Source organism: Jaculus jaculus, chromosome 10 (assembly GCF_020740685.1).
Source record: "Jaculus jaculus isolate mJacJac1 chromosome 10, mJacJac1.mat.Y.cur, whole genome shotgun sequence".
NCBI classification, from domain to species: domain Eukaryota; kingdom Metazoa; phylum Chordata; class Mammalia; order Rodentia; family Dipodidae; genus Jaculus; species Jaculus jaculus.
In genome coordinates, this window is record NC_059111.1 from 82745193 (window position 1) to 82772631 (window position 27439).

At 39.4% G+C, this 27439-nt stretch overlaps 1 protein-coding gene across 1 annotated transcript in view; it reads right to left on the bottom strand.

Moving 5' to 3' along the window:
- Positions 1-27439, bottom strand: part of Aass (aminoadipate-semialdehyde synthase) — a 62978-nt gene that overhangs the window by 21819 nt on the left and 13720 nt on the right. The window contains exons 5-11 of the mRNA XM_012948791.2: positions 21592-21659; positions 21349-21495; positions 18745-18823; positions 17775-17902; positions 12778-12926; positions 9678-9800; positions 9235-9346 (exon numbers count right to left, since the gene is read on the bottom strand). Coding sequence (XP_012804245.1) covers positions 9235-9346; positions 9678-9800; positions 12778-12926; positions 17775-17902; positions 18745-18823; positions 21349-21495; positions 21592-21659 — 806 coding nt within the window. The remainder of the gene's footprint in view (positions 1-9234; positions 9347-9677; positions 9801-12777; positions 12927-17774; positions 17903-18744; positions 18824-21348; positions 21496-21591; positions 21660-27439) is intronic.

Below are 27439 nucleotides of genomic sequence, written 5' to 3' on the forward strand. Positions count from 1 at the left end.
GATTAAGAAAATCCCCAAACGTTTTGTAAATGAGAATGCAAATTAGAAAATATGCTAAACTGGAAGAAAATACAGCTTAATCAAAACAGTTACAGGAAAATCCAGGTGTGGTGGCACACACCTGCAATCCCAGCACTCTGTATACAATCGTAGGATGATGAGAAGTTTGAGACCAGCTGGACCTACATAGTGAATTCTTGCTCTAAAGAGTGAAAAAATATTCTAATAAGAGACAACTAAAGCTGAACTCAGAGTGCAATTTGAAACATTGAAGTGCACAGATTACAAAGGACTGGAAACTAATTGTCTATACATTTCAGAAGTTAGGGAAGGAAGAGCAGGCTGGATTCCCAATGAAGATGACATGATAAAGGTAAGAAAGTATAAATTAATGGAATTGAAAATGATGTTACAAAGCATATCAGGTTAAAACCAGTTCTTTGTAATGAATAACAGTTGATAAATTTAAAGTAAAAATGAAAGCAAAAGGGCATAGACAACTAACAGTTTTGAAAATAGGGAAATCACAACACTCTATTAAATAGTGAGGACTTTTATGAAAAAAATACAACAATAATAAAGTATATACTATAGATAACATAGGAAAGAGTTTTCTAGAAAACAAACTAACCAAAATTGACAGAAGAAAACTGAAAATGCTCTACTCAATAAAATTTAATTAAAAAAAAAACATATTAAGTAGGAACAAGACAAAAAGTGAAAATGCTCCTAACAGATAGTTTTGGCAATGAATTCTCTTGATGTAAAAAACCTATAAGCCTCATGCAAAATATTCCTAAGGCCAAGATTAAGAAATTGAGAGCCGGGCGTGGTGGCGCACGCCTTTAATCCCAGCACACGGGAGGCAGAGGTAGGAGGATCACTGAGAGTTCGAGGCCACCCTGAGACTACATAGTGAATTCCAGGTCAGCCTGAGCCAGAGTGAGACCCTACCTCGAAAAACAAAACAAAAAAAAAAAAAAAAAAAAGAAATTGAGAAAACACTGTCACTTGTTTATGAAGCCAACAAACATTAATAGCCAAACATTATATTGATGTGTTAAGGAATGGGTTAAGTTCATTTGTAGCCATAGATGTGATAATCTTTAATAAGATAAGCCTATTATATACTCAACAAAAAATATACAATAGGTATATAAGCACATAAAGCACACATGAACATCAGAGATATATCAAAAATATTCACAGTAGAATCATTACTGCTAACTCCACAAAAAGTAAACCAAATGTCCATCAAAGGTGAAGTATATAGATGTTTGTGTAGTCATCAACCTCAATATGGTTATAAGTAAAAGACTGTTACATTATAAAAATTTAAGTTTATTCTAAGAATGTAAAGATGGTTTGACTTGAAAAATCAATTGACGTACTTCTCATATTAGCAGAACAAGAAGAAAAACAAGCTATAGAGCATACACAAAATCATGGAAACTAAACAATACACTACTAAATGATGAATGAGTCAATGAAGAAATCAAGAAGGAAATCAAAAAGTTCATTGAATCAAATAATAATTAGAACATAACATACCAAAACCTTTGAGATGCAATGAAGGCAGTTCTAAGAGGGAAATTTATAGCTTTAAGTGCCCATATTAAGAAATTAGAAAGGTCACAAGTAAACAACTTAATGCATCAATGCTTCACCTTAAGGCCTTGGGAAAAGAAAAATAAGGCAAATTGAAAATCAGTAGATGGGAAGAAATAATAAAGATTAGGGCAGAAATTAATAAAATAGAAACAAAAAAAAAAACAATCCAAAGAATCAATGAAACAAAGAATTGGTTCTATGAAAAGATAAACAAGATTGATGAACCCTATATTACAGAGTCATAGGGACAAAAACAGCATGAAAATCTTTGCCAGCTATATATCTGACAGAGCATTAATATCTAGGATATACAAAGAACTCAAAAACCTAAATAAGAAATCAAAGAACCCATTTAAAAAATGAGTTATGAGACTAAGTAGAGAGTTCTCAAAAGAAGAAATACAGATGGTATATCAACATCTAAAAAATGTTCTACATCCCTAGCCATCAGGGAAATGCAGATTAAAACTATGTTGAGATTCCATCTTATTCCTGTCAGATTGGCTACCATCATGAAAACAAATGACCACAAATGCTGGTGAGGCTGTGGGAAAAGAGGAACCCTTGTACACTGCTGGTGGGAATGCAATCTGGTCCAGTCATTGTGGAAATCAGTGGAAGGTTCCTGAGATAGCTAAAAATAGATTTACCACATGACCCAGCTATACCACTCCTAGGTATATATCCTAAGGACTCTTCTTACTACCTTAGAGATATTTGCTCAAGGATGTTTATTGCCACTCTATTCACAATAGCTGGGAAATGGAACCAGCCTAGATGTCCCTCAACTGATGAGTGGATAATGAAGATATGGTACATTTACACAATGGAGTTCTACTCAGTGGTAAAGAAAAATGAAATTATTAAAATTTCAGGAAAATGGATGGATCCAGAAAGGATTATGCTTAGTGAGGTAACCCAGGCCCAGAAAGCCAAGTGTGAAATGTTCTCTCTCATATATGAATCATAGCTACAAGTGATTGGACTACTATGTAATTAGGAAGAAAACTCAGTTGCAGAGGCCAGTAAACTAGAAAACGGATATGAAGGGAATAGACAGGGAGGGAAGGGGGACTTAATAGGATGGTATTGTATATGCATAAGTAGAAGAACAGATTGATGGGGGTGAAAAGGCCTAAGTGAGGTCAGGGGAAGAGATTGAGTAAAGGAAAGGTAGAAGGAGGGCTAATCAAAATCTAATAGGATATAAACAAATCATATGGAAACCTTCTTTTTGGACAATGGAACACTCAGGAACCACAGATTGTTACTAGAAAATTTTCAGTGCCAAGTATGGAACACCTTCCAGTGAGTTGTTTGGCCAGGGAGGCCCCTGGTGCCCCCAGAACATTACAGGCCATTGCTGAGGCCCTTGGTTTCCCACCAGAAATACATAGTAAAACCCTACTGCTGAAGATTCCATATACTTGGGCTTCAAGGTTACTGAGAAATCCTGCTGGAGCTGAGCTGAAAACTTCCTCCATGTAGACCAGCTAACAGAGAGCTGGAAAATGCCACAATGCATGCAACTCAATGGGAGAGAGAAATCACCGGTGGAGATACTCAACAGTGGACACTGCAAGCCTTAAATTTGGCCAGGCAGGCCAAAGGAGCCAGCAGGTTCAATAGTGGCATGTATGTTATGGAGGAACAAACCACTCTCTAATTGAGCTGGAAGCCCGCTCCATGGGAGGGAATACATCCCTGATACTAAAAATCTAGAACAGGGGTATCATGAGCCCTAGAGGTGTAATGACTGCTGGTGTCTGGCTAAATGTATATAGTATGTTCACCAAACTTCCCAGCATACACTTCTCTTAATGTTCAATTCTTTGTTAAAAATAGAACAGGACTCAAAATTGGAGTTCATAAATTTGGGGGACCCATTGTGAAGCTCAAAATACTACATTAATATAGATCTGAACGTTTTGGAAAATTCTTTAGCAAGAGTAAATAAAATTGAATAGGATTTAGGAACCCAGCATTCCATGGAAGGTATATAGCCAATAAAGGAAATATAAACATATGTGTGCCAAAGGACAGATTGAAGACTCATGGTAGCAGGAAATAATCCCATGTATCAAATAGAATACCTCTAATAAAGATGATCATAAATAAATTTTAATCCCAGGAGTATACATATTATGAATCCATCTGCATGACTTTCAAAAGACAGCAAAATTGTTCCACAGTTACAAGACAATGGTAGATTTCAGAAGAACACTGGTAGAAGAACAGGAACAAGGGGTTTCAGGACAACAAACACTATCCTATTTTTCACTCAGGCCTCTCTGGGATGTGTTATGCTATAGTCTCATGTATCACTTATTTGTGATATTATAATATCTTAAGTTTTATACAATACAACTTTTATATTTGTATTGTTTATATTGTAAAATTATGTTTATGAATATCCTCGTGCTAAGTTACATTGCCTAAGCTTTATTTTTTTTTTACAGCTTTAATGCAAAATCATTGACTAGGTTTGTTTTCCTAGCACACATATAAAATGAACTGAACTTAGACTGAAAATTATTATTAAAGACAGTAATTAAAAACTTGAATTTTAAGGTTCAAGAGATACATGACAGAAAATATGAAGCATAATAACTAGTGAGTTTAAAAGACTTATAACTTCTTTGAGTGAAAAGTGATGTTAGAGAAAAGACATTTCAAAAAATAGTGAAATCTGAGCTGGGCATGGTGGCACATGCCTTTAATCCCAGCACTAGGGAGGCAGAGGTAGAAGGATTGCCATTAGTTCAAGGCCACCCTGAGGCTACATAGTGAATTCCAGGACAGCCTGAGCTAGAGTGAGACCCTACCTTGGAAAACCAAAAATAATAATAATAATAATAATAGTGAAATCCATCCACAAGACAAATCAGTCTTCAACATATATATAAACAAACAAACTTAACTCATCTTGAACCCCAAAAATCCTACATCAATACAGATCTGAACACTTTGGAAATTCTTTCATAGGATATACTTGCACACACATGTATACACATGCACAGAGTATACACACACACATGTATGTACATACACACATATGTATGTATGTTGAAAATTAGATAGATAAATATAAATGATAGATATAGATGATAGACAAATAGATAGAGATGATAGAGATAAAGATGAAAGAGATATCAACTGGCCTAACAAGGCAAGCGTTGTGTGGAAATATATAATTTTAGCACTGAAAAAAGATGACTCATAGCCAAGGACTCAGGAATGAATACTTCTAGCAACCTCAATACTCTGCAGGAGGCAAGCTGTTTTAACCCACTTATTCATACCAAACAGTTTCTTTTTAGGGTTAGAATTCTAAGCCTGGTGCAGGGTGTTAGGAGTTCAGGAATAGTGTACTTGAACCTCAAACCCTAGGTTCCTGTCTTCTTTTAACCAAAGAATTGGATAAAATAAGACAGAATAATTACTAAATTATTATATTTATACAGGGAAGTTCAAAATCAAGAAAACAAAAATAGATACATTCATGTGGTCTGACAGCCCATGTGGTAGGCCTGGGAGAAATGTAAAAAGAGGAAAGAAAGAAAGAAAGAAGGAAAGAAAGAAAGAAAGAAAGAAAGAAAGAAAGAAAGAAAGAAAGAAAGGAAGGTGGGAGGGAGAGAAGGAGGGAGGGAGGGAGGGAGGGAGAGAGGGAGGGAGGGAGGGAGGGAGGGAGGGAGGGAGGGAGGGAGGGAGGGAGGGAGGGAAGGAGGGAGGAAGGAAGGAAGGAAGGAAGGAAGGAAGGAAGGAAGGAAGGAAGGAAGGAAGGAAGGAAGGAAGGAAGGAAGGAAGAAAGAAAGAGAGAAAATACAAAGAGCTCCTGCCATGTGGAAGGTAGGAGGAGGTAAAGAGCCCGTGTGGGAGCATAGGTCAGGGGGTTCTACTCCTGTCTAAGCCCAGCTGGGCTGCTGGACAGAGATGAGGAGTTGACTCACCAGAACCTGGAGGTTCAGGTATAATGAACAGGTCATTAAGAGAGCTTGTCCTCCCCTTGTCGTGGGCTTATTTGTAGTGTCTTTACCTCTGGGCTCAGATGAACCAGTGAGACAGCTGATTGGTCTAGGCTAGAGGCTGTCTCAGGAAGAGGCCAGCCATGATTCCAAGTTTTGAGGGTTGAATTTGACCAACCACAATGTCAGGATTAGATTTAAATTCTAGGAAAGGGGACCTCCCTCCCAGGAAGGGCAGATTCAGAAGAAGGGAGGCCTGCTGCTATGTTAACTGTTTTGTCTCCAGGTGAGTCTCCAAGTTGAGCACATACAGGCCAGACTACAAGTATTTAAGTATAGATAAAAAAGCCTGAACTTTGATTTTAGCTGACCTGTTCCACAGAAGAGACACAATTTTAAGTTTGAGTCTAACCAAGTTAACCATTTGCTTAACAAGAAATGAGGTGCTCACAAACCTGTTGACTCACATCTACTTCCCACCCCCACCCGCCCACATAAAACTAGATGCAGAGTGGCACACAAGTCTGATCCCAGGGCACCTACAGCTATGGGAGGCGGAGCCAGGACAATGTGAAAATCTGTAATTTACTGGCCAGTTAAGCTGGACACATGAGAAAACAAAATAAACAAGAGAGACCCTGTCTCAAAAGAGATGGCAGAAGGAAAGAACAATCACCCCAAAATTGTTCTCTGACCTCCACACAGGAGCATGTGTGCGCGCACACACACACACACACACACACACACACACACTATACAAATAAATAAATAAAAATTCAATGAGAAATGTAACAATACAGAATCCCTACAATATAATATTAATACCATCCAGAGCACAGTGCAAACACTATGACCCATTTTCAAAGGCAGAGACAACCTAGAAGATTCAGTCCCAAATTGGTTCACAACATTAGAAGGATCAGGTAAGTAGTCCATCTCCCTCTTTAGCCACAGTTCCTCTTCCATGGTTTCAGCTACCCATAATCACTATATGAAAATAGTATGTGGAAAATTCCGTAAGTAAACGACTCACAAGCTGTATTTTGTACAACATCCTGAGTGACATGATGTAATTCTGACCTGTACTGCTCCATCCTACTTGCCGAGCACAGCACACAGACTATGGCACCCACCAGATGTCAGTAGCCATTTTGGTTCTCACATGGACTGTGGTGGGAATGCAGTGCTTGTGAAACCTTATACAGCAGCCTAATTCTGGGTTACAACGCTGAAGACATTCATCACTTCATCTCAACACACAGACCAGAAGGGTGTGTGAACCACAGGATATACTGAGAGAGACCACACTGGCATAACTTCTATAGGATATTGTTATAACTTTGTTCTACTTTTTTTTTTTTAGTAATTATAATTGATCTCTTACTGTAACTAGTTTATAAATTACTCTTCATCATAGGCATGCATATATAGAAAAAAGCACATATACATAAGGTTCAGAATTACCCATGGTTTCAGTTATTAACTGGAGGTCTTAAAATGTACCTTCTGCAGATTAGCGGAGGTGATATAAAGATTACAAAGTAGCTTTCATAACTTTGTCCCATATGATAAAATAAAAACAAATTCATGATAATGAAGACATAGAAATTCTCAGTAAGGAAAGAGAAAGCTACCACAACAAACACTCCTCTCAAAAAGCTGCCATTTCAAGCCGGGCGTGGTGGCACACGCCTTTAATCCCAGCACTTGGGAGGCAGAGGTAGGAGGATCGCCATGAGTTCAAGGCCACCCTGAGACTACAGAGTTAATTCCAGGTCAGCCTGGACCAGAGTGAGACCTTACCTCAAAAAACCAAAAAAAAAAAAAAAAAAGCTGCCATTTCTAATACTGAAACTAACTGAATATTTTTAATCTCAAAATGGCTTGTCAGTAGGATAAAGAATATGAAGGCATTTATAGATAAAAAGAATGTCCATAATTCAGCATGCAGAGAAATGATGACAAACGAAAATAAATGCAAAACATCAAAGATGGTATATCTCTAGGTCAATTTACTCCTCCTTTCCCCCCCTAAATATCCACAGTTCAGGCATTGAAACAAGTGCATGGCCAGACTATTAAAATTACAACCAACTTATTGTACAGGTAAACTATCTGAGGCTAAGGAAAGAAGTGAGGCCCTCACACAACCAATACCCAGTACATCCTGGCATTTGTATCCTCCTGATGCCATTTTCTTCCCTTAGTACCAAGTCTGGACCCACTACAGAGGCAGCACTCTATGAGTGCCTCTTATCCTTAACTTGGGACCACTTCTCTTTCTGTTCTCTAACATGATCTTAACAAGATTACCTCTTTGATAGGGTTATCACAGGTACTTAAAATGGAAATACATCAGTACTTTGAATACTGTCTAGTTCATAGTAGGTAAAATATTCTACCATACCATTATGATGCCTCCTGCTTAAACCTTCTGTAACCTACTTTATCTTCTGGCTGACATATTCCAAGAGGGCGACCAAGTAGTTTTAATTTCCCTTCAGTTACAAATATTTCCTAGGGCTGGGAAGATGACTCCATGGTTAAGGAAGCTTGCTCACAAAACCTGCTGATACAGGTTCAATTCTCCAGTACCACAGATGCACAAAGTGGTGCATATGTCTAGAGTTTGCTTGTAGTTGCAAGAGGCATGCTCATAGTCTGTCTGGCTCTCTCTCCCTCAAATTAAAAATAACATTTTCTAATGTATCTTGTGTTTGTTTTTTTTTTTTTTTTTTTTTCTTAACCAACAGTTTACTTAGAAGACAATCACAGACTACAAGTTTCACTTATTCTTTCTCCACCTACTATGGTCTCATGTTAAGTGTTGAGAAGGCCTAAGCAGAGACATGATGAAAAGAATAAGAGCTAATATTCATAAGCTTTGAATCTCTGCCACAGGGAGACAACCCATGGCAGAAAGAAAAAGGAAGGAAAGAAGGAAGGAGGGAAGGAAGGGTGAGTGGGTCTGAACCCAAGATAAACACTGAACAAAGAAACAATTTTCTTTGGTAAAGAGAATGGAATGTAAGCCAGGGAGGGTGGTGCATACCTTTCATCCCAGCACTTGGGAGGCAGAGGTAGGAGAATTGCTGTGAGTTTGAGGCCAGTCTGGAACTATAGAGAGTTTCAGGTCAGCCTGGGGTAGAATGAGACCCTACCTCGAAAAAAAAAATAAGAGAGAAAAAGAGAATGGAATATTGATAATGCAGCATTCCAATAGTCAATCACAGAAAAAAATTATAATCTCAATGTAAGCTGTCACTGAACAAAACACTAGTGACTGATATTAGTAACATTTTCCCTATTTCTGATTATCCAAATCTGTCTGTTATAGCACATTAAGAATGACCTGATGTAGGCAGCAAGAAAATTGACAAAGTGAGGCTTATTTCTCCTGTTATAAACACTTAATAAAATATGTAAAGTGAGATGAACATAAATGTGATTATAACCATGAAGACACTGATACATTCTTATGTCTGTAAGATACGAAAGAGTATGAAGAATAAAATGTATCAGGAAGTAAATAGGGGAAGGGCTACTGTGTTCCATTTCACAACAGATTCCTTAGCCAGAGAAGACCAGAGCATTCATAAGTCCCCTCCATGCTTCACATAAGGCTGTGGGCTGTTGCCCAGGCTACCAGTCTCCTTACCATTTCTTCAACATAGGGGTAAAGCATGTCTCCAAAGTACTCTGTAGCTTCAATTGGAAGCTGTGCTGGCAGATTGTCAATGGAGCACATCAGAATCCCAGAGCCTTCGATACTAGGAGAAGCAACATGTTTTATTCAGATATTAAAAAACATTATTTTAAAGCTCTAGCTTTTGCTGACACTGTATTTGGCTCAACATTTATAGCCTTACACAAAAGTATATAAGAATATAAACAAGACTTTTCAAAAAAAACACTTACCAACATATCTACCTTTAAGTATATATGTATTTATGTGTTTACATCTGTATGTGTTTTGAACACTATTTTTTAATATGTTGGAACATAATCTTCAAATTCTCAAAACCCTCATAAAGATGTAAAATATTGAGTACTTTAAACTAGTATATCATGGTAAGGAAGTAGTGACTTTAATGCACTCACCTGTCATGAATAATGTGCTGGTCTGCATCATACATGCAAAAGGGATGCTCTATGGTGGTGCACTCGGTCATAAAGTCTATAGACCCTCCTGTGTCGGCTGAAATGTCACATATTGCTACAAGTCTGCAAATGACATCAATACCTAGGTCAAAGGATGGAATTCTGAAGCTTCCAGTGAACCTAACAATGAATAAACTTGAATGATGTGTCGAACAATTTTCAATTTGGTTGCCTAATATTTCCCAGACTATTTTTCCTACAGCTAGGTCTTTAGGACACAGTATTGTTCTGGGATACAGAGAATTCTTTAGTTTCCAAATGAATATAAGGGGCAAAAAGGGAGGAGGAAGGAATGAGGAAGAGTAGGAAGAAGGAGAAAAGAAACAAAAGGGGGGAAATTCCATCCCTAGAGAAAAAGTTGATAGACTGAATGAAGTTAATCCAGTTAGCCTTGTGTAAATGACTAACAAGGGTGACTTGAGTCAGTGTAGTCAGCTCTCCACACAGTGGCTTCCATACCCATGGATTTAACTGAGACTCAAGTATTTTAAAAATAATTGTGGGCTGGAGAGATGGCTTAGCGGTTAAGCGCTTGCCTGTGAAGCCTAAGGACCCCGGTTCGAGGCTCAGTTCCCCAGGTCCCATGTTAGCCAGATGCACAAGGGGGCGCATGTGTCTGGAGTTCGTTTGCAGAGGCTGGAAGCCCTGGCGCGCCCACTCTCTCTCTCTCCCTCTATCTGTCTTTCTCTCTGTGTCTGTCACTCTCAAATAAATAAATAAATAATAAATAGTAAAAAAAATATATTAAAATAAAATAATTGTATCTGTGCTCAACATGCACACACCTTTTTCCTCATTATTACCTAAACAATACAGCACAACTATTTACATAGCATTTTTTATGAGAGAGATTTTTTTAAATAAGAGAGAAAACAAGAGCAAGAATGAGAGAGAGAGAGAGAGAGAGAGAGAGAGAGAGAGAGAAGAGAAAGAACTGATGTGCCAGGGCCTCAGGGCCTCTAGCCACTGCAATCAAACTCCAGATGCATGCACAACCTTGCATGTGCATCACCTTGTGATCTCACTTACTTGGGATCTGAGGAGTCAAACATGGGTCCTTAAGCTTTGCATGCAAGCACCTTAACTACTAAGCTATCTTTCCAGCCCTATGTATCACTTTTTAAGTAATAATTTTATTAGCATACATGAGTTGTACAAGTGGATTTTATTATGACTTTCTCATAAAAGTGACAATGTTATGGTTCAGGCAAATTCTTTATCCATTGTGACTCAGAGAAGCCTAAAGATTGGAAACCCCTGACAAATAAAACACAATGTAGATTGATCTAATTTATTTACTTATTTTTCAATGGTAGGGATTAATTTTAATGCCTCATGTATACAGGAGAAGCTTTCTACCATTGAGTTATAATCTCAATCTTCTCTTTTTTTAAGACAGGTTGTCGCTAAGTTGTTTAAAATAGCCTTCATGTGTCTTGATAGCCAAAAAATGCCTGAAACTTGAAATCTTCTTGCCTTAGCTTCATGAGGAGCTGTGACTTTAGGACTACACCACTGGACCCAACTATTTATTTTCAAATATTAGGCATTATACATGATATAGATGATTTGAAGAATATATGAACCTGTGTGTAGGTTGCAAATATATTATATATATATTATATATAAAGTAGCTGAGCATCTGAAAATGCTAGTATCCACTGTGGCACTAGAAACAAATCTCCATGTATCTGAAGAGTTGATAGTGCTACATGGAATACATGAATACATGGAAGTTTCTAGAATTATGAACAAAAGTCATAAGTACTTCAAACCTTTCAGAAACCTATCACAATGGTCTTGTTGTATCTCTAACCACCACATACAGACTTATGTTCATAAGGATTGTACAATAGGGCAAGAATATTCCACTCTTAAATTGTGCTGGACTAATTCTGTGTTTATCAATACCAGTCCAACACTTGAAATTCTCACTTGAAACTTGCTGTGCACAGTGTCAACCACTTCACAGAAATTTCTAGAGACAATCACCTATGCTTAAGGGAAGGAGGGATTGTTGCCCTTTAAATGACTATTCACATTCCTTCCAATTTGCTTTTGTTTCAGATAAGATCCTGCAGAGAAACTCACAGAGACCAGGCAAAATCTCTAACACATTCTGACACACAGTTTAAGTGAGCTAAAATTTGCTGTTATAATTCTGAATTCTCTGAGAAGAGGTGTTTCCAAATGCTCAGCTTTTTGAACATTCGGTGTATAAAAAAGTATAACCTTGGCCTGAGCACACTCAGGAATATTCCCAGTAGTCCTACATATATCAGTATAGAGGCTTTCCCCATAAAAGTGCCTTTGTTTCTTTGCTGCTTTGAGAATATGTCTAGTTCTCTCTTTACTTACTGAAGGTAATTAACCTTTCTTCATTCTTATCTACATGTTGTGTTTATCAGCTTTCCACTCACCAAGGAGTGAAGCCATTGTGTTCTTTTACAAATGCTCCTACTTGCTTCTACTGTTGCTCCTACATTTCCTCGGCATTTGTCTGAAGTTGGCCACATGCTTCAGAGCAGCAAATCTGTTAATCTGTTCTGTACATTAGCTTAGTCAAGTGTCAGACAGACAAGATGGTATAATCCCAAATATTCATCAGTTAGTTTAGTCACTCAATAATTAGTAATTATTTGAATATTATTTTATACCAGATAATGTACCAGGTACTTATGGCCAAGACAAATGTGACCCCTACTTTTAAAGAGATTAAACTTTAGTAAGGGAGTAAGAGATATAATCATAGGAAAATAAATGATCATGAATTTAGAAAAATCGCAAGTAACAGACTAAATAGGAATGTGAATGAAGAAGCAAAGATTCCTCTGAAAAGGCATCTTTGAAACTCCACAGGGAGACAAAAAGGTCATCAGTGAGTTTCCAGGAGAAAAGAATAACTATGCCAAATACTTCTAAGAGGTCAATTAGTCACTAACAATCAAACTCTCTACACATAAGAATATAAAATTATTTGATTCACTAACAGCAGTGTTGCAGCAAAAATCTGCCATTTTTGATAAAGTGAAGTTCTTACTTGTGTGGTAATTCAGGGCAGCCTTCAACGGGAACAATGGAGGACTTTACTGGAGCCAGGAGACTTTGAGCATCATGGCGAGTTAGCAGGCGAGGGGTGTTTTGTTCCCAGTAGATTCCATTAATTAAACAAGTTGTATAGGGTGCAATCTGTAAAAATAAAGTTCCATGTTCAACAAAATAGGAAATAGCTTATTTTAATACAGCACACTGGAAAAAGAGCTAATGGAAAAGCCCCCAAGAAGTCATTACTGTCATTTCTAATGTACATTTTTTTTAAATTATTTATTTATTTATTTGAGAGCGACAGACACAGAGAGAAAGACAGATAGAGGGAGAGAGAGAGAGAATGGGCGTGCCAGGGCTTGCAGCCTCTGCAAACGAACTCCAGATGTGTGCACCCCCTTGTGCATCTGGCTAACGTGGGACCTGGGGAACCGAGCCTCGAACCAGGGTCCTTAGGCTTCACAGGCAAGCACTTATCTGCTAATCCATCTCTCCAGCCCTCTAATGTACATTTTTAATGGCCAGTTTTTGAGGGAAGAGTAATAATATTCACTTAGCTTTCATTGGAGACTTAGTCTATGACAAAGAAAAATATAAATAAAAATCTTATTTTGTTCTATATTACATCACAAGGCAAAAAAAAAGCAGATTCAAGGTTCGAGACCTAGAACTCTATTTGTAGTTCAATACCAGCAGAGTATAATCTTAGTTATGCCATCTCAGCTTCTCTGAGGTCTATTTTTACCTTCTACATAGTGATAATATATATCCATTCCTCAAAAGAATACTATGAGGATTCATCAAGTGACTCAGTAAGCTCTATAGAAAAATACTCACATATGTACACTTACATACACATGCATACATGTAGGCACATTTACATACCTACACATTGTAAGCACATTTACATATACATGTACTCATGGAAAGAAGGTCACTGTGTCAGTTTTGGGAGGCATCCAATTACCCATACTTCTATAACTCAGGATAAAAGAACAGATGGAAATTGATTGGACCCAAAATTTTCATCTCAAGATTAGTTTCACTTAGCTTCAACTAATCATTAGTTGATACTGAAACATTCCCAAACTGAATGTCAGAGTCTTGCTCTGTGACATGCTGTACATGCTAAGATAGCTAAATTTTACATCAGAATCAAGAATACTATGTTTTGTCAGCATGTTTAAAATTATTAAAGCATTCCTTTTCACAAGTACATGCACTTTGGCTGCACTTAATTTTAGCATGTTGAATTGTTTTGTTTTGTTTTTTTTGTTTGTTTGTTTGTTTGTTTTGGTTTCTCGAGTTAGGGTCTCACTCTGGCTCAGGCTGACCTGGAATTCACTATGTAGTCTCAGGGTGGCCTCGAACTCTCAGCGATCCTCCTACCTCTGCCTCCCGAGTGCTGGGATTAAAGGCGTGCACCACCACGCCCGGCTTGAATTGTTTTGAGGATTGTCACATGATTGCTTTCGACAAAGCACACACTTCATTTGGGAGTCACTGTTTTGTGCAACAGGAAGAGTACCATGCTTACGTAACCACATTATTGCACACTGCCTTCCTGTAATCAAACATTTTTCAAGATAGCTGGATGCTATGGTTTGGATGCTAAATGTCCCCAAAGGCCATGTGTTAGAGGCCCAGTCTCCAGTCTAGCATTACCTAAAATGTGGTAGAACCTTTACAATGTGGAGGCTAATAGAAAGTCTTCAGATAATTTGGGATGTGACCTCTAAAGTAATATTAGGTGCTGGGCATGGTGGCACACACCTTTAATGGCAGCACTGGGGAAGCAGAGGTAGGAGAATCATCATGAGTTCGAGGCCACTCTGAGACTACATAGTGAATTCCAGGTCAGCCTGGGCAAGAGCAAGACCCTACCTTGAAAAACCACAAAAAAAGAAAGAAAGAAAAGAAAGTGATACTATGACCCTGGTTTCTTCTGCAACGTTTTTCCACACCCCAGTTTAAGATGTTAATGTTCACTCTAGATGCCATCCACAGCTCTCACCAGAAGTCAAAGTAATGAGCCTGAAATAATTTCTTTTCATTAAGTTGCCTCTAGCACTTATTGTCCAAATATAATACAAAAATGTTAATAATGAGGATGGGAACAAAGTAAAAATTGTTACTATAAACTTACTTGAATATATTTAGATAGCTTTGTACCTGTATGGCTGGCAGAGGTTAGAAGAACAGTCTAGAAAAACCCCAGACTAGGGTAGGCATGTCACTCATTGGAACCATGCTTTTACATCATATACAAGGACCTAAATTTAATCCACAGCATCATAAACAAAACAGAAGGAAAGAAGAGGGGCAGCAGGAGAGAAGGGGAGGTAAAGGAGAAAGTAAAGAATAAAAGGAAACAAAGACTAGAGGATTGTTTTTTGGTTTGGTTGGGTTTTTTGAGGTAGGGTCTCACTCTAGCCTAGGCTGACCTCAAACATACAGCGATCCTCCTACCTCTGCCTCCCAAGTGCTGGGATTAACGGTGTGTGCCACCATGCCCAGCAGATCAGAGTATTTTTAAGTGGAGCTTTATGTAGTCATGGTGGCTTCCACCAAGATTTCAGAGGAAAGCCTTGTAAGTCTGACAAGTTTCTTAGGAAGTTAAAATCTCCGCAGGGAACTCTAAATTAGGTGATACTTAGTGGGGCTGTGGGAGTAGAGCCAAGGAAGAGACCAGAGATGAGCAAAGCATCCACAGATATACCACACGGTGTACTGGAGAAAGAACTGGGCAACACGCTTCCTAGGTGTGGAAAGCTGCAGACTTCAGTGTCCCGCCATGAGAGCAGCACATGATCCAACTCAGACACAGAGGTCAAGCATGCTAGGGGTCCAGTCCCCACGCATGAGAGCAACCATGTGATCCAAGTCACATATAGAGGTCAAGCATCCTCAGGCCTGGGAATCCAGTCCGCTCCATGACAGCAGCCATGAGATGCAACTCACACATAGATGTCAAGCTTCCCCAGACATAGAAGTCCAGTCTGTGCCATGAGAGCAGCCGCATGGTCCAACTCAGACATAGAGGTCAAGCGTCCTCAGGCCTGGAGCGGCCAGTCTCTGCACTTGAGAGCAACCAGCTGCCATGAGAGCAGCACATGATCCAACTGAGACATAGAGGTCAAGCATCTCCAGGTCTGGCTACTCCTATACCCGCCATGACAGCAGCCCCATGATCCAACTCACACATAGAATTCAAGTATTGTCAGTCCTGGGGGTCCAACCCCTGCAATGAGTTCAGCCACGTGATCCAACTCAGACACAGAGGTCAAGCATCCTCAGGCCTGGGGGTCCAGTTGCTGCTATGAGAGCAGCCACCTGATCCAAAACAAACACAGAGGTCAAGCGTCCTCAGGCCTGGAGAGTCCAGTCCTTGCCCACGAGAGCAGCCACATGACCCACCTGAGACACAGAGGTCAAGTGTCTCCAAATCTGGCAACTCCAGTACCGGCCATGAGAGCAGCCACTTGATTCAACTCAGACACAGTGGTCAAGAGGCCTCAAGCATGGCAAGTCCATACCCCGTTCATGAGAGCAGCTGCATGATCCAATCAGACATAGACATCAAGTGTCCTCGGGCCTAGCTGACCAGTCACCACCATGAGAGGAGCCATGTGATCCAACTCAGACACAGAGGTCAAGTGACCTTAAGCCTGGGGTCCAGTCCCCTAATGATAGCAGCCACGTGATCCAACTCAGACACAGATTTCAAGCTTTCCCAGGCCTTTTGAGTCCAGTCCCCACCACCAGAGCCAATTAAGAGTAGCCACATGATCCAACTCAGACACAGAGGTCAAGCGGCCTCAGACCTGGGGTCCAGACCCCTCCATGAGAGCAGCCAAGTGATCCAACTCAGACACAGAGGTCAAGAGTCCCAGGCCTGGGAGTTCGGTCCCTGCCAATGAGAGTAGCCATATGATACAACTCACACACAGAGACCAAGCATCTCAGGCCAGCCGAGTCTCATCCCCACCATGAGAGCAGCCACATGTTCCAACTCAGACACAGAGGTCAAGCATCCTCAGGCCTGGGGGTCCAGGCCCACCATGAGAGCAGACATGTGATCCAACTCACACACAGAGGTGAAGCATTTCAGGCCTGCTGAGTTTCGTCCCCGCCATGAGAGCAGCCATGTGTTCCAACTCACACACAGAGGTCAAGGGTGCCCCCCCCCGGGGGCAAGTCCAGTCCCACCCCAGGGTGCACAGGAACTTCACGTGGAGCACTGGGAGTTAAAGTCTCTCCTGAGGGATGATGTTCTTGCTTTGTGCCAATTACTCTACTCTACTTGAATATATAGCCGAGTTAAGACTGTGGGACTATTAGCAATATGATCAATGTAAAATCACAAGTTTTGTGGTACCAGGAACAGAACACTATCATTTAAATATAGTTATCTCCTGCAGCTTAACTCCCAAATTTCATGGTACACAGAGGGCACAACCAAAATCTAACTATGGTGTTCAGTGGTAAGACCTTTAGAAAGTGGTTAAGTTAGATCACATCATTGCATGATGCCTCCATGACTAAATCCTTATGGTTTAGTAAGGAGAAAGAAAGAGACTAAATATAAATATACATATACTCCCAGCTTAGAAAAGATTCAGAAAGGAGAAACCTTTGTTAAGATTATAGACAACCCGCCTTGCCAACATCACTAACTAGTCCAGGATAATGCAGATAACAGAAACCCACAGGATGTGGTTTAAAGCTATGAAGCACAAACAGATCTGAAATAGAAATAGACATATTAAAGCAAAAAAGTATATCCATAGAAACCACAGAATCTAAGTAAAGGCCACTGCAAACACTAATCAGAGCCTCTACTTCTGAAGCCAATGCGTGGACCAAAGGTCTGTATGTTGATAGGAGACCTGAAAAAAAAAATCAACATGCACAATCATAACTTCTCTTTGCAAACAGCCTAACTACATTGTGTCATAAGCAAGAAGACCCAAAGCTGAACAGGCTACTCACATCAGTATTAAAAAGACTTGTGTAGCGCTCAGGATATTTCTCATATTCTATAGGATCATACACACCATCTGTTTTCCTGACAAGATGATGATGGCGACTTAACACTGTCCCATACACTTTCCTGAGGTCTGGCAAAAAAAGAAAAAATTAGTCGAGTGAGTAACAAATGATGAGGTTTTCTGGTAATAAGATACTAGCACAGGGCTGGAGAGATGGCTTAGTGGTTAAGCACTTGCCTGTGAAGCCTAAGGACCCCAGTTCGAGGCTTGATTTCTCTAGGACCCATGTTAGCCAGCCCACATGTCTGGAGTTTGTTTGCAGTGGCTGGAGGCCCTGCCATGCCCACTCTCTCTCTCTCTGACTCTTTCTCTCTCTGTCACTCTCAAAAAAATAAATAAAAATATTTTTTTTAAAAAAAAAAAGATACTAGCACAGTCTATTAACAATACAAGATATGGTCTGGAGAGATGGCTTAGCAATTAAGGTGCTTGCCTACAAAGCCAAAGGACTCAGGTTCGATTCACCATGACCTACATAAGCTAGATACACAAGGTGGTGCATGCATCTGGAGTTCATTTGCACAGGCAGAAGGACCTGGAATGCCTTATCAATCTCTCTCTCTCTCTCTCTCTCTCTCTCTCTCTCTCTCTCTCTCTCTGTCATAAATAACTCTTGTAAACTTTTTAAAAGTTTTGTTTATTTTTATTTATTCATTTACTTATTTGACAGTGACACAGGCACAGAAAGAGAGAGAGAGAGAGAATGGATACACCAGGGCCTCCAGCCACTGCAAACAAACTCCAGATGCATGTGCCACCTTGTGCATCTGGCTTACGTGGGTCCTGGGGAATTGAACCTCTAACAGGGGTCCTTAGGCTTCACAGGCAAGCGCTTAATTGCTAAGCCATCTCTCCAGCCCCCTTAAATAATTAAATAAAGATACAAGATATTATTTTCCCCTGCCCTTTACCTCCAGTTTTCGAAACTTCTTTCAACTCATGAGGCTCCACATACTCATAAGGTAACTCATTAAAGACTTCTTGAGCACCCTATAAAAGATGTGTGATTAAAGAAACATTCGTAATAGCTAAAAGCTGGAATCAACCCAGATGTCCATCATTAGAAGAATGGATAACAAAGATGTGGTATATCTACACAATGGAATTCTATACAGCAGTAAGAAAAAACGACATAAAGAAATTTGAGGAAAAATGGTTGAACCTGGAACAGATCATTCTCAGCGAACTTACCAATCACAGAAAAAAAATCGACACATAGTCTCACTCATCTGCAACACCTAACCTGAATTTGCCCAAGATGCCTTACATACCCAGCAAGTACCTCATGGACTAGACAATAAGATGGATGGGAGGGCGGGGAGGGAATCAAAGGGTGGAAAACAGTAATCCGGACCCAAACGGCAATGGTACCATAAAATTCTACTTCCTAAAAGACAGACCAAATGACTGAACCTTCACTAGTCCCTTACAGGAAACACCTGAACCACAAGACACTGGAGAGGGTAGGATCAAGACTGACCTAAATCTCCTACATCTTCCTTCCCTCCCTCTCTCCCTCCCCCCTCTATCTCTCTCCTCTCAAACTCTTGTATATTAGTTATCTTTTTCCTCAATTTCTTAGTGGACACTGACCTGTAACCCCCACTTCCAGCTTGGGCCTACAATCCACAATGAGCTTTTGATCAGAGAAACCTACAAGGTTTCCCAAAACAATGACAGACTTCTGTCAGAGTAATTGATGACCCACCAAAGGCCAGTGGTAAGACCCTATTGCTGAAGACTCCATACGCAGCTGACACATAAAATGGAATGACATGGCTGGAAGCTGGGAGAGAGTCAGTCCCCAGACAGTCAGCGTGTCTAGTGCCAGAAGGCGCTACATAGGCGACTGGGGGAAGTGACCAAGATCTGTCCAAGCAACACATTGTTTAACCTAAGTAGCAACAAATAACCGGATGTGATGCCCACCCAAGTGCAATAGTGGTACACAGCCATGGTGAGGAACCAATTGCTCTTGATTTGGCTAACTGATCCACTCAGTGGTACTAGACCCTTAGCTGGAGCTGGGAAACAAGTCAGAACCATACCCAAACACAAGCCCACTCTACAATATCAAGCTACCATCAATCACAGGGTATAAGAGGGCCTACACCTATCAAACTGTCTATCAAAAAAGTAAGTGTTATCTCAATTTTCTGGGTGCTAACTTACTCTCCGTTGGAGAATCTGCTTCTCTTTTCCAGATAGATGCAGATCCTAAGAAGAGAGCTGCCCCAACATACCTCAGAAGGGGCCCAACTGAAACTAAGGACAACTGGCGAAATAAGCAAGGGTGATGTTTTCCTGTGAACTGGATACCAGCACAAAGGGGAAGGAGATCAATGCAGAGAAAAATCAACTCCTACCAAATCAGAGAGCCAGAGCCTCAGAGGCCCCCAACACCTCAGCACTGAAGCAGACCAAAAATGAACCTAACATGGCTCAGGGAAATCTTGCGGAAGAGGGGGCGGAAAGAATGTCAGAGTTACATGTTGGGTCATGATTTTCAGAGACATTTATCATACTAATAACTGGGGGCTAACTCCACAATGCACGACCCATTTTCAATAACAAGGAGGGTCTAATGGGAGGGGGTAGATCACAGATGAGCCTAAATAATGGTACCAAACTGCCTGTATTTACTGAAAAGAAAACTAATAAATTAAATTAAAAAAAAAAAAGAAACATGGTTTCCTGTATATATTCTAATTATTTACCCCACAATGATATGACTCTATTTGTCCTGCCCTAGAACCAGGTCTACAACACAGAAATACATACAGATGAGCATCTCACTGGTAGTTTGCAAGCCAACTTTGGTTCCAGTTGGAACCGTGAAGAAGGAGTTGTGTGGTTGTTTTATTTGGTTGGGTTTCACTTAAGTTAGAGAACAACAGCAGTCATGTTGAACATGTTAGTACAATGTACACTATTTCTATATACCTTTTAACCCATGGCTGAAATGATTTCCAATGGGAAAACATTTTTTGTCCCAAAAGAAAAATTGTATGCCTATTTCCCAATATTAAAATATCAGAGATGGTATGTGTGTAAAACATTTTCATTACAGACCTACTTTTCAGTTACAAAAATGTATCCTCAAAGCCACTCCAGAAGGAAGTGTCAAGTTTTGTCTTATATTAAGCTTCCTTAGTATGTTACTGGAAAAACTCCATGTACTTTTGAAAAATATATAGCCCAGAGTAACACCCAATTTTTTGGACATTTTAATAATGATAGGAAAAAGAAGACCACCCTATGAACACAGCTTTATATTCTTAATGATATTAAAGGAAGTGGGGAGGAAGGGAGGGAGAAAGGACATTTCAAGCCTCTAATATGTGGAACTAAAAGTAATGAAAATGGTCAGACTATCACTGCCCTTTGCTATAAGAAAAAATGCATAGATCAGACCCAAAGCTGAATGTCCATTCTTTCTATTTGAAATATCCTCAAAACATTCACAGATTCAGGATTTCAGATTGCTGTACAGAGAGAAGACAGGTAGAATTTACCTTTGATACATTACCAGTCCCTGTGAAAACAAATGTTAAGGGCCCTATTGACTTTGGCATTAAACCCAGAGATATCTCATAGCCAGCATCACGGACAGCTTGCACAGCCTGACTGCTATTCCTGTAGTTATGAGCCATGCCAAGATGCTGAAAGGAAGCAAATACAATTAAAGTTAGTCTTCTAGCTAGACATTTTCTCCATGCTCAAAATGTAATGTGTATTTCCAATAAATAATCTCTCACCATAAAAGGTGTGTGATGTCCCAAAGCAAGGAGCCTTAAGCCCATTCCATGCAAAATGTTGATCATCCCTATCACAGAATCAGACCAACAGAAAGACCATTAATTGAATGGAGTTTAATACCAATGTGTAAAATAAATTCTACTCAGAGGCATTTATGAGGAGAAATGGTGTTTTTCTTGTTGTCCATTTTCACCCTCTTAGGTGCCCTGTAAAAGCACAAACCACTGTTGTATCTCAGATGTAGAGGGGCCACTGGACATCATAGCAATCTTCACTACTTTCTTCCATCAAATGGCCTAGCCTAGTGTGTTTTCACCTTTGTCTTCTACTCTGGGTCCTAAGAAGATAGTAGAAGATCCTTCTTGGCTAAGATTTATTCTTCTACCTTGTCTGCATATCCTATCCCCTTCCAGGCCCTCCATATCAAGAAGTTTATCCTTCTATTGTTCCCTTCAGTATTCCTCTTTATTGACTCGTTCTTATCAACATTTAAGCATACATCTCTCCCTTGCCAAAAATAAATAAATAAAGAATCACTATTGACCCAGGTTCCAACCAGCTATTTAGGGACCTAGATTACTAAAATTGACAGACTTTTCAGATCTTAAATTGCTTACCAGAATACTTTCCCTTGACTTAAATATTTCCTTCCTGCTCCCTCTCCCTCTCTTCCTAAGCTTTCATTACATAGCTCCAGCTGGCCTTAAACTCTTTCTACATAATTCAGACTGACCCCAAAGTCCATATTCTCTGGCCTTGGCCTCAAGTACCAGAATTACAAGCATACATGACCACATTCACACACAGAATTAATCCTACCTTCTGAAGTTCCTCATCCTTTGTTTTATACTTTTAAGTTAAAACCTTCATAAATCTATTTTGGGGTCATAAACATCTACATTTCTTCTTAGGTAATGTCATTAAGTCCTAAATTTCAAGTATTATCTATATGTGGATGATCCCAAATCCAATATGATTTTTGATTTTGATTTCAAGACCTTAGCCACTCATGTTTGATATGTCTCAAGTTGAATGACTTCAAGACACCAAAAATTCATCATGCCTACAGCACTGATTTGCTTTTAGCAGTAGAACTTTCTATACTTCTCCCCATATTTACACATATGTTTCTACCAAGCTTTCTTTTATATTTTTATTAGCACCAATTAAAAAAAAGAACCATATGCAATAAAGTATGGTTAAAGTTATATGATTCACTCTCTGTTAGAGAATCTGCTTCTCTTTTTCAGATGGGAACTGGACTTGAGGAAATAAATGACACAATACACTCCATCCCGGCCCCAGCTGAAACTACAGAGGAATTGGGGAAATGAGCAAGAATGCTGCTTTCTTAATTAAGCTGATATCAGCACAAGGGTGATGGACGAAGATACTAAGGACACTCAACACCTACCAAACCAGACATCTAGATGTTCCTAAGTGCCCATCACTGAAGTAGACTTAAAATGTTCCCAGCATGGATCAGGGAATCTTGCAGAAGAGGGGGTGGAAAGATTGTTAGAGCCACAAGTTGGGACCCTGCATAGAGACATTGCCTCTCCCCCATAACTGACTATTGCAACCCATAATGCATGACCCACAATCATGTTGACCTGCATCTCAATGAGGAAGTACTCTTCAGAAAAATGACAGGGAGGAGGGAAAGGATGGTACCAACATGTGATGTTTACATATAAAATATGCTCATATATAATTTTAAAGAGGTAAATTATTTGATAGCTACTAACAATTAGTCACACTTGTCTTGTTACTATAATAAGCATGTACTCTCTTTTATGTGTCTTTGTTCACCCAGCAGATTTTCTTCATTATGGTTTGGTTTCTTTGGCTATAGAAACTATATTTATTAATGATCCAATTCTCTAAAGCAACATATGAACTGCAATCTTAAGTAAAAGTCTGAACAATAACCAACAACAATTGATTTGGCTCAGACTCCTCATGCTGTATGCAGTGAAAGTTGTGGTCCTGGATTCAGAAAACCCCTCCCCCTCTGTAACCCTCCCCCCAGGAGGGAAAGTTGCCCATTTTGACTATACTCCTTGCCTGGAGAATAAGATTTCTGAGACAGGAAAGTGTATACTTTATGGAGAAATTGTCAACTTCTTCATAATAGACCCCAATCCACCCAACAGATGGAAAGGATCTGCAGGATGAACAAAGACAAAAGTTATACTTCCTTCAGTTAGTAATTTAACTCACCCAGACCATTTTTGAGATTCACATTAATACTTTCTTTCTTTGCTGAAAAACCTACGCCTTATGGTTATACCAGAATTTATTCATTCTTTCTATAGGTATTTGTATTCTTTCCCAGGTATTATGAATTACTATAAATAATTCCTTTTTCTTCTATGAGATAGAGTCACACTATGTAGCCCAGACTGGTCTCAAACTCAGAGTGACCCCTTACCTCAGCCTTCCAAAAAGATAAAAGGTATGTACCACCACACTTGGTGCTAAAACTTCTTTGCATAAAATACATAATTTTTCCTAGATAACACATATGAGTAGAATTTATTTTACAGACTGACATTCAAGTTTATTTCTTCTTGCAGTGGTTTTGGTCATTTGTTTATGTCAACAATTTGTGAATCTGTCAAACTCATTGGCAATTTTTTGGGGGGCTGGGGTGTTTCGTTTTTCAAGTTAGGGTCTTGCTCTAGCCTAGGCTGACCTGGAATTCACTATGTAATCTTAGGGTGGCCTTGAACTCACAAAATTCCACATTCCTCCTACCTCTGCTTCCCAAATGTTGGGATTAAAGGCGTGTGCCACCACATCTGGCCAATTCTTAATATTCCATTATATTTTTAGTATTTTTAAAATCTATTGCAATGTCCATTCTGGTATTTCTCATCACTAAATAATGACACTTCTCTTCATTAGTCTACAAAGATATTTCTCAATTTATTGACAGCAGGGTTTTATATACGTCTACGTTCTCTTTTCTTTCTTGAATAGTTTTTAATCATTCATCGAATCCCAACTTCAAAAGCACTCTTTTAAAGGAGTCTCCTCATTCGGCTTCTTCCATGCCATGTCCTTCCCATAGCAATGAGGGCTGACATTCTGTCTGGGTGCTTACTTGCATGAATGTTTTGAGAGTAAGAACCACATCCAGTTTACATGTGTAGTTCTTCTTCTGAGTTAATTTACTTCTGGTATTTTCATTCTCTCCAGACAAACTCTCATGTGGATGAGTCCTAAAAGGCCTGTATTTTCATTCTCTCCAGACAAACTCTCATGTGGATGAGTCCTAAAAGGCCTGGAAATATAGTCATCAGGGGACTACCCTTCATTCCTTCCCTATGAAGAAAAATTTTTGTTCTCCTAAGTTTATATGATGGGTGAGATAAAGCATTAAGTGAGAGTTAAAATGGGAAACAAATGGATTTTAAGTGAAAAGAATTTTGAGCTTCAGAATTTTGCCTGTTATTTTTTCTATTTTGATTGAGGTGTGCTAATAGGTTAAATTATCAATTTTTCAGAAATTATTTATTGGATTATATACAAATATTTAAAATTTTTAACACATTTGAGTTTTTTGAATGAACAGCAGGGAATATTATCTGTAAAAGTACCTTACAATAACAAGTTATCTATCTTATATACAACTAAGTAATATACTGTGACAGTTTATCTTAATTGGCAACTTGATGGGACCTAGAAAGACTTAATAAGTGAGCCTCTGGGCTTGTTTTGTGAGGAATTATGTGGATTAGGTTAGCCTCTGGGCAGGTATCCAGCAATTACCTTGATTAGGTTAGTTGATGTGGGAAAAACCTCTCTACCTGTGTGGTATGGTTCCAGAGGAAGGGGTTCTGGACTGAATACAAAGGAGATAAACACTAGTCAGCATTCAATGCTCTCTGCTTTCACACTGAAGGCTGAATGTAGTCAGCTGCCTCTAGCTCCTGACACCACACCTCCCCTTCCATGATGGACTATAAGCTTGAACTGCAAACCAAAACAAGCCCTTCCTTCCTTAAGTTATTTCTGGTCAGGTACTTGCTCACAGTAACTGATACAGAAAACTGATACAGAGCAGCCATTGTGGTGACAAAACGTAGTTCACAGAACTTTGGAACTGGTTTATGGAGCAAAGTGACAGAGTTTGGAACTCTGGGCTAGAAAAGCCCTTGAATTCTGCGAGCAGAGTTTAATGGGCCATTCCTGTAGCAAGAATTCTGGCAGACAAGGATGCTGAGAAAAAAATGCAAAGAGTGAGGCCTAGCTCATGAGGTTTCAAAGGAAAACAAGGCTACCTAAAATCTGGGCTCAGCTATGCATCTGACAGAGGATTCATATCCAGAATATATAAAAAAAAAAAAACCTCAAAAAACAGAACAATAAGAAATCAAACAACTCAATTAAAATATGGGCTATGGAACTAAATAGAGTGTTCTCAAAAGAAGAAATACACATGGTATATAAAAATCTAAAAAAAAAAAACAAAACTCTACATCCTTAGCCATCAGGGAAATGCAAATTAAAGCTACTTTGAGATTCCATCTCTCTCTTGTCAGAATGGCTGCCATCAAGAAAACAAATGACGGGCTGGAGAGATGGCTTAGCAGTTAAGCACTTGCCTGTGAAGCCTAAGGACCCCGGTTCGAGACTCAGTTCCCCAGGACCCACGTTGGCCAGATGCACAAGTGGGAGCATGCGTCTGGAGTTCGTTTGCAGTGGCTGGAAGCCCTGGCGTGCCCATTCTCTCTCACTCTCTCTCTCTCTCTCTCTCTCTCTGCCTCTTTCTCTGTCTGTCACTTTCAAATAAATAAACATAAAACAAAAAAAAATTAAAAAAAAAAAAGAAACCAAATGACAATAAACATTGGTGAGGATGTGGAAAAAAGGGAACCCTTCTACACTGTTGATGGGAATGTAATCTGGTACAGCCATTGTAGAAATCAGTGTGGAGGTTTTTAAGACAGCTAAAAATAGATATACCATATGATCCAGCTTTAGCACTCCTAGGTATATATCCTAATGACTCTTCTCAGTACCTTAGAGATACTTGCACAACCATGTTTATTGCTTCTCTATTCACAATAGCTAGGAAATGGAACCAGCCTAGATATCCATCCACAGATGAATGGATAATAAAGATGTGGTACATTTACACAATGGAGCTCTATTCCATGGTTTAAAAAAAATGAAATTATGACATTTGCAGGGAAATGGATGGATCTGGAAAGGATTATACTAAGTGAGGTAACCCAGACCCAGGAAGCCAAATATTGCATGTTCTCTCTCATATGTGTATCCTAACTACAAATGTATAGACTTGTATGTGATGAGGAACCAAACATCGGTAGCAGAGGCCAGTAAGTAGAAAAAGGCTATAAGGAAGGGAAGGAGGAGAGGGACGAACTTAAAGAGATATTATTGCATATATGTAAGTAAAAGGACAGATTACAGGGAGGGGAAAGGCCTAAGCAAGGTCAGGGGAAGAGATTGTGTAAAAGAAGAGTGGAGGAGGGTCAATCAAAATTCAAGATATTCTGAATAAGACATATGAAAACCTACTTTCTTGAATAATGACACATCCAGAAGCCATAGATGGTTACTAGGGATGGGATATCTTCTTGTAAGTTGTTAGCCAAGGAGGTCCCTATTGCCACCAAAATATTACAGGCTACTGCCAAGGCCTTTGGTTTCCCCTTGAGAAAGAGATGGTAAGACTCTACTGCTGAAGACTTCACATACCTAAGCAGCAAAGTCACTGAGAAATCAAGCTGGTGCTGAGCAGAAAACATTCTCCCTGTAGACCAGCCAGCTGAAAGCTGGAAAAAGCTGTACTGTATGCAGCCTTATGGGAAA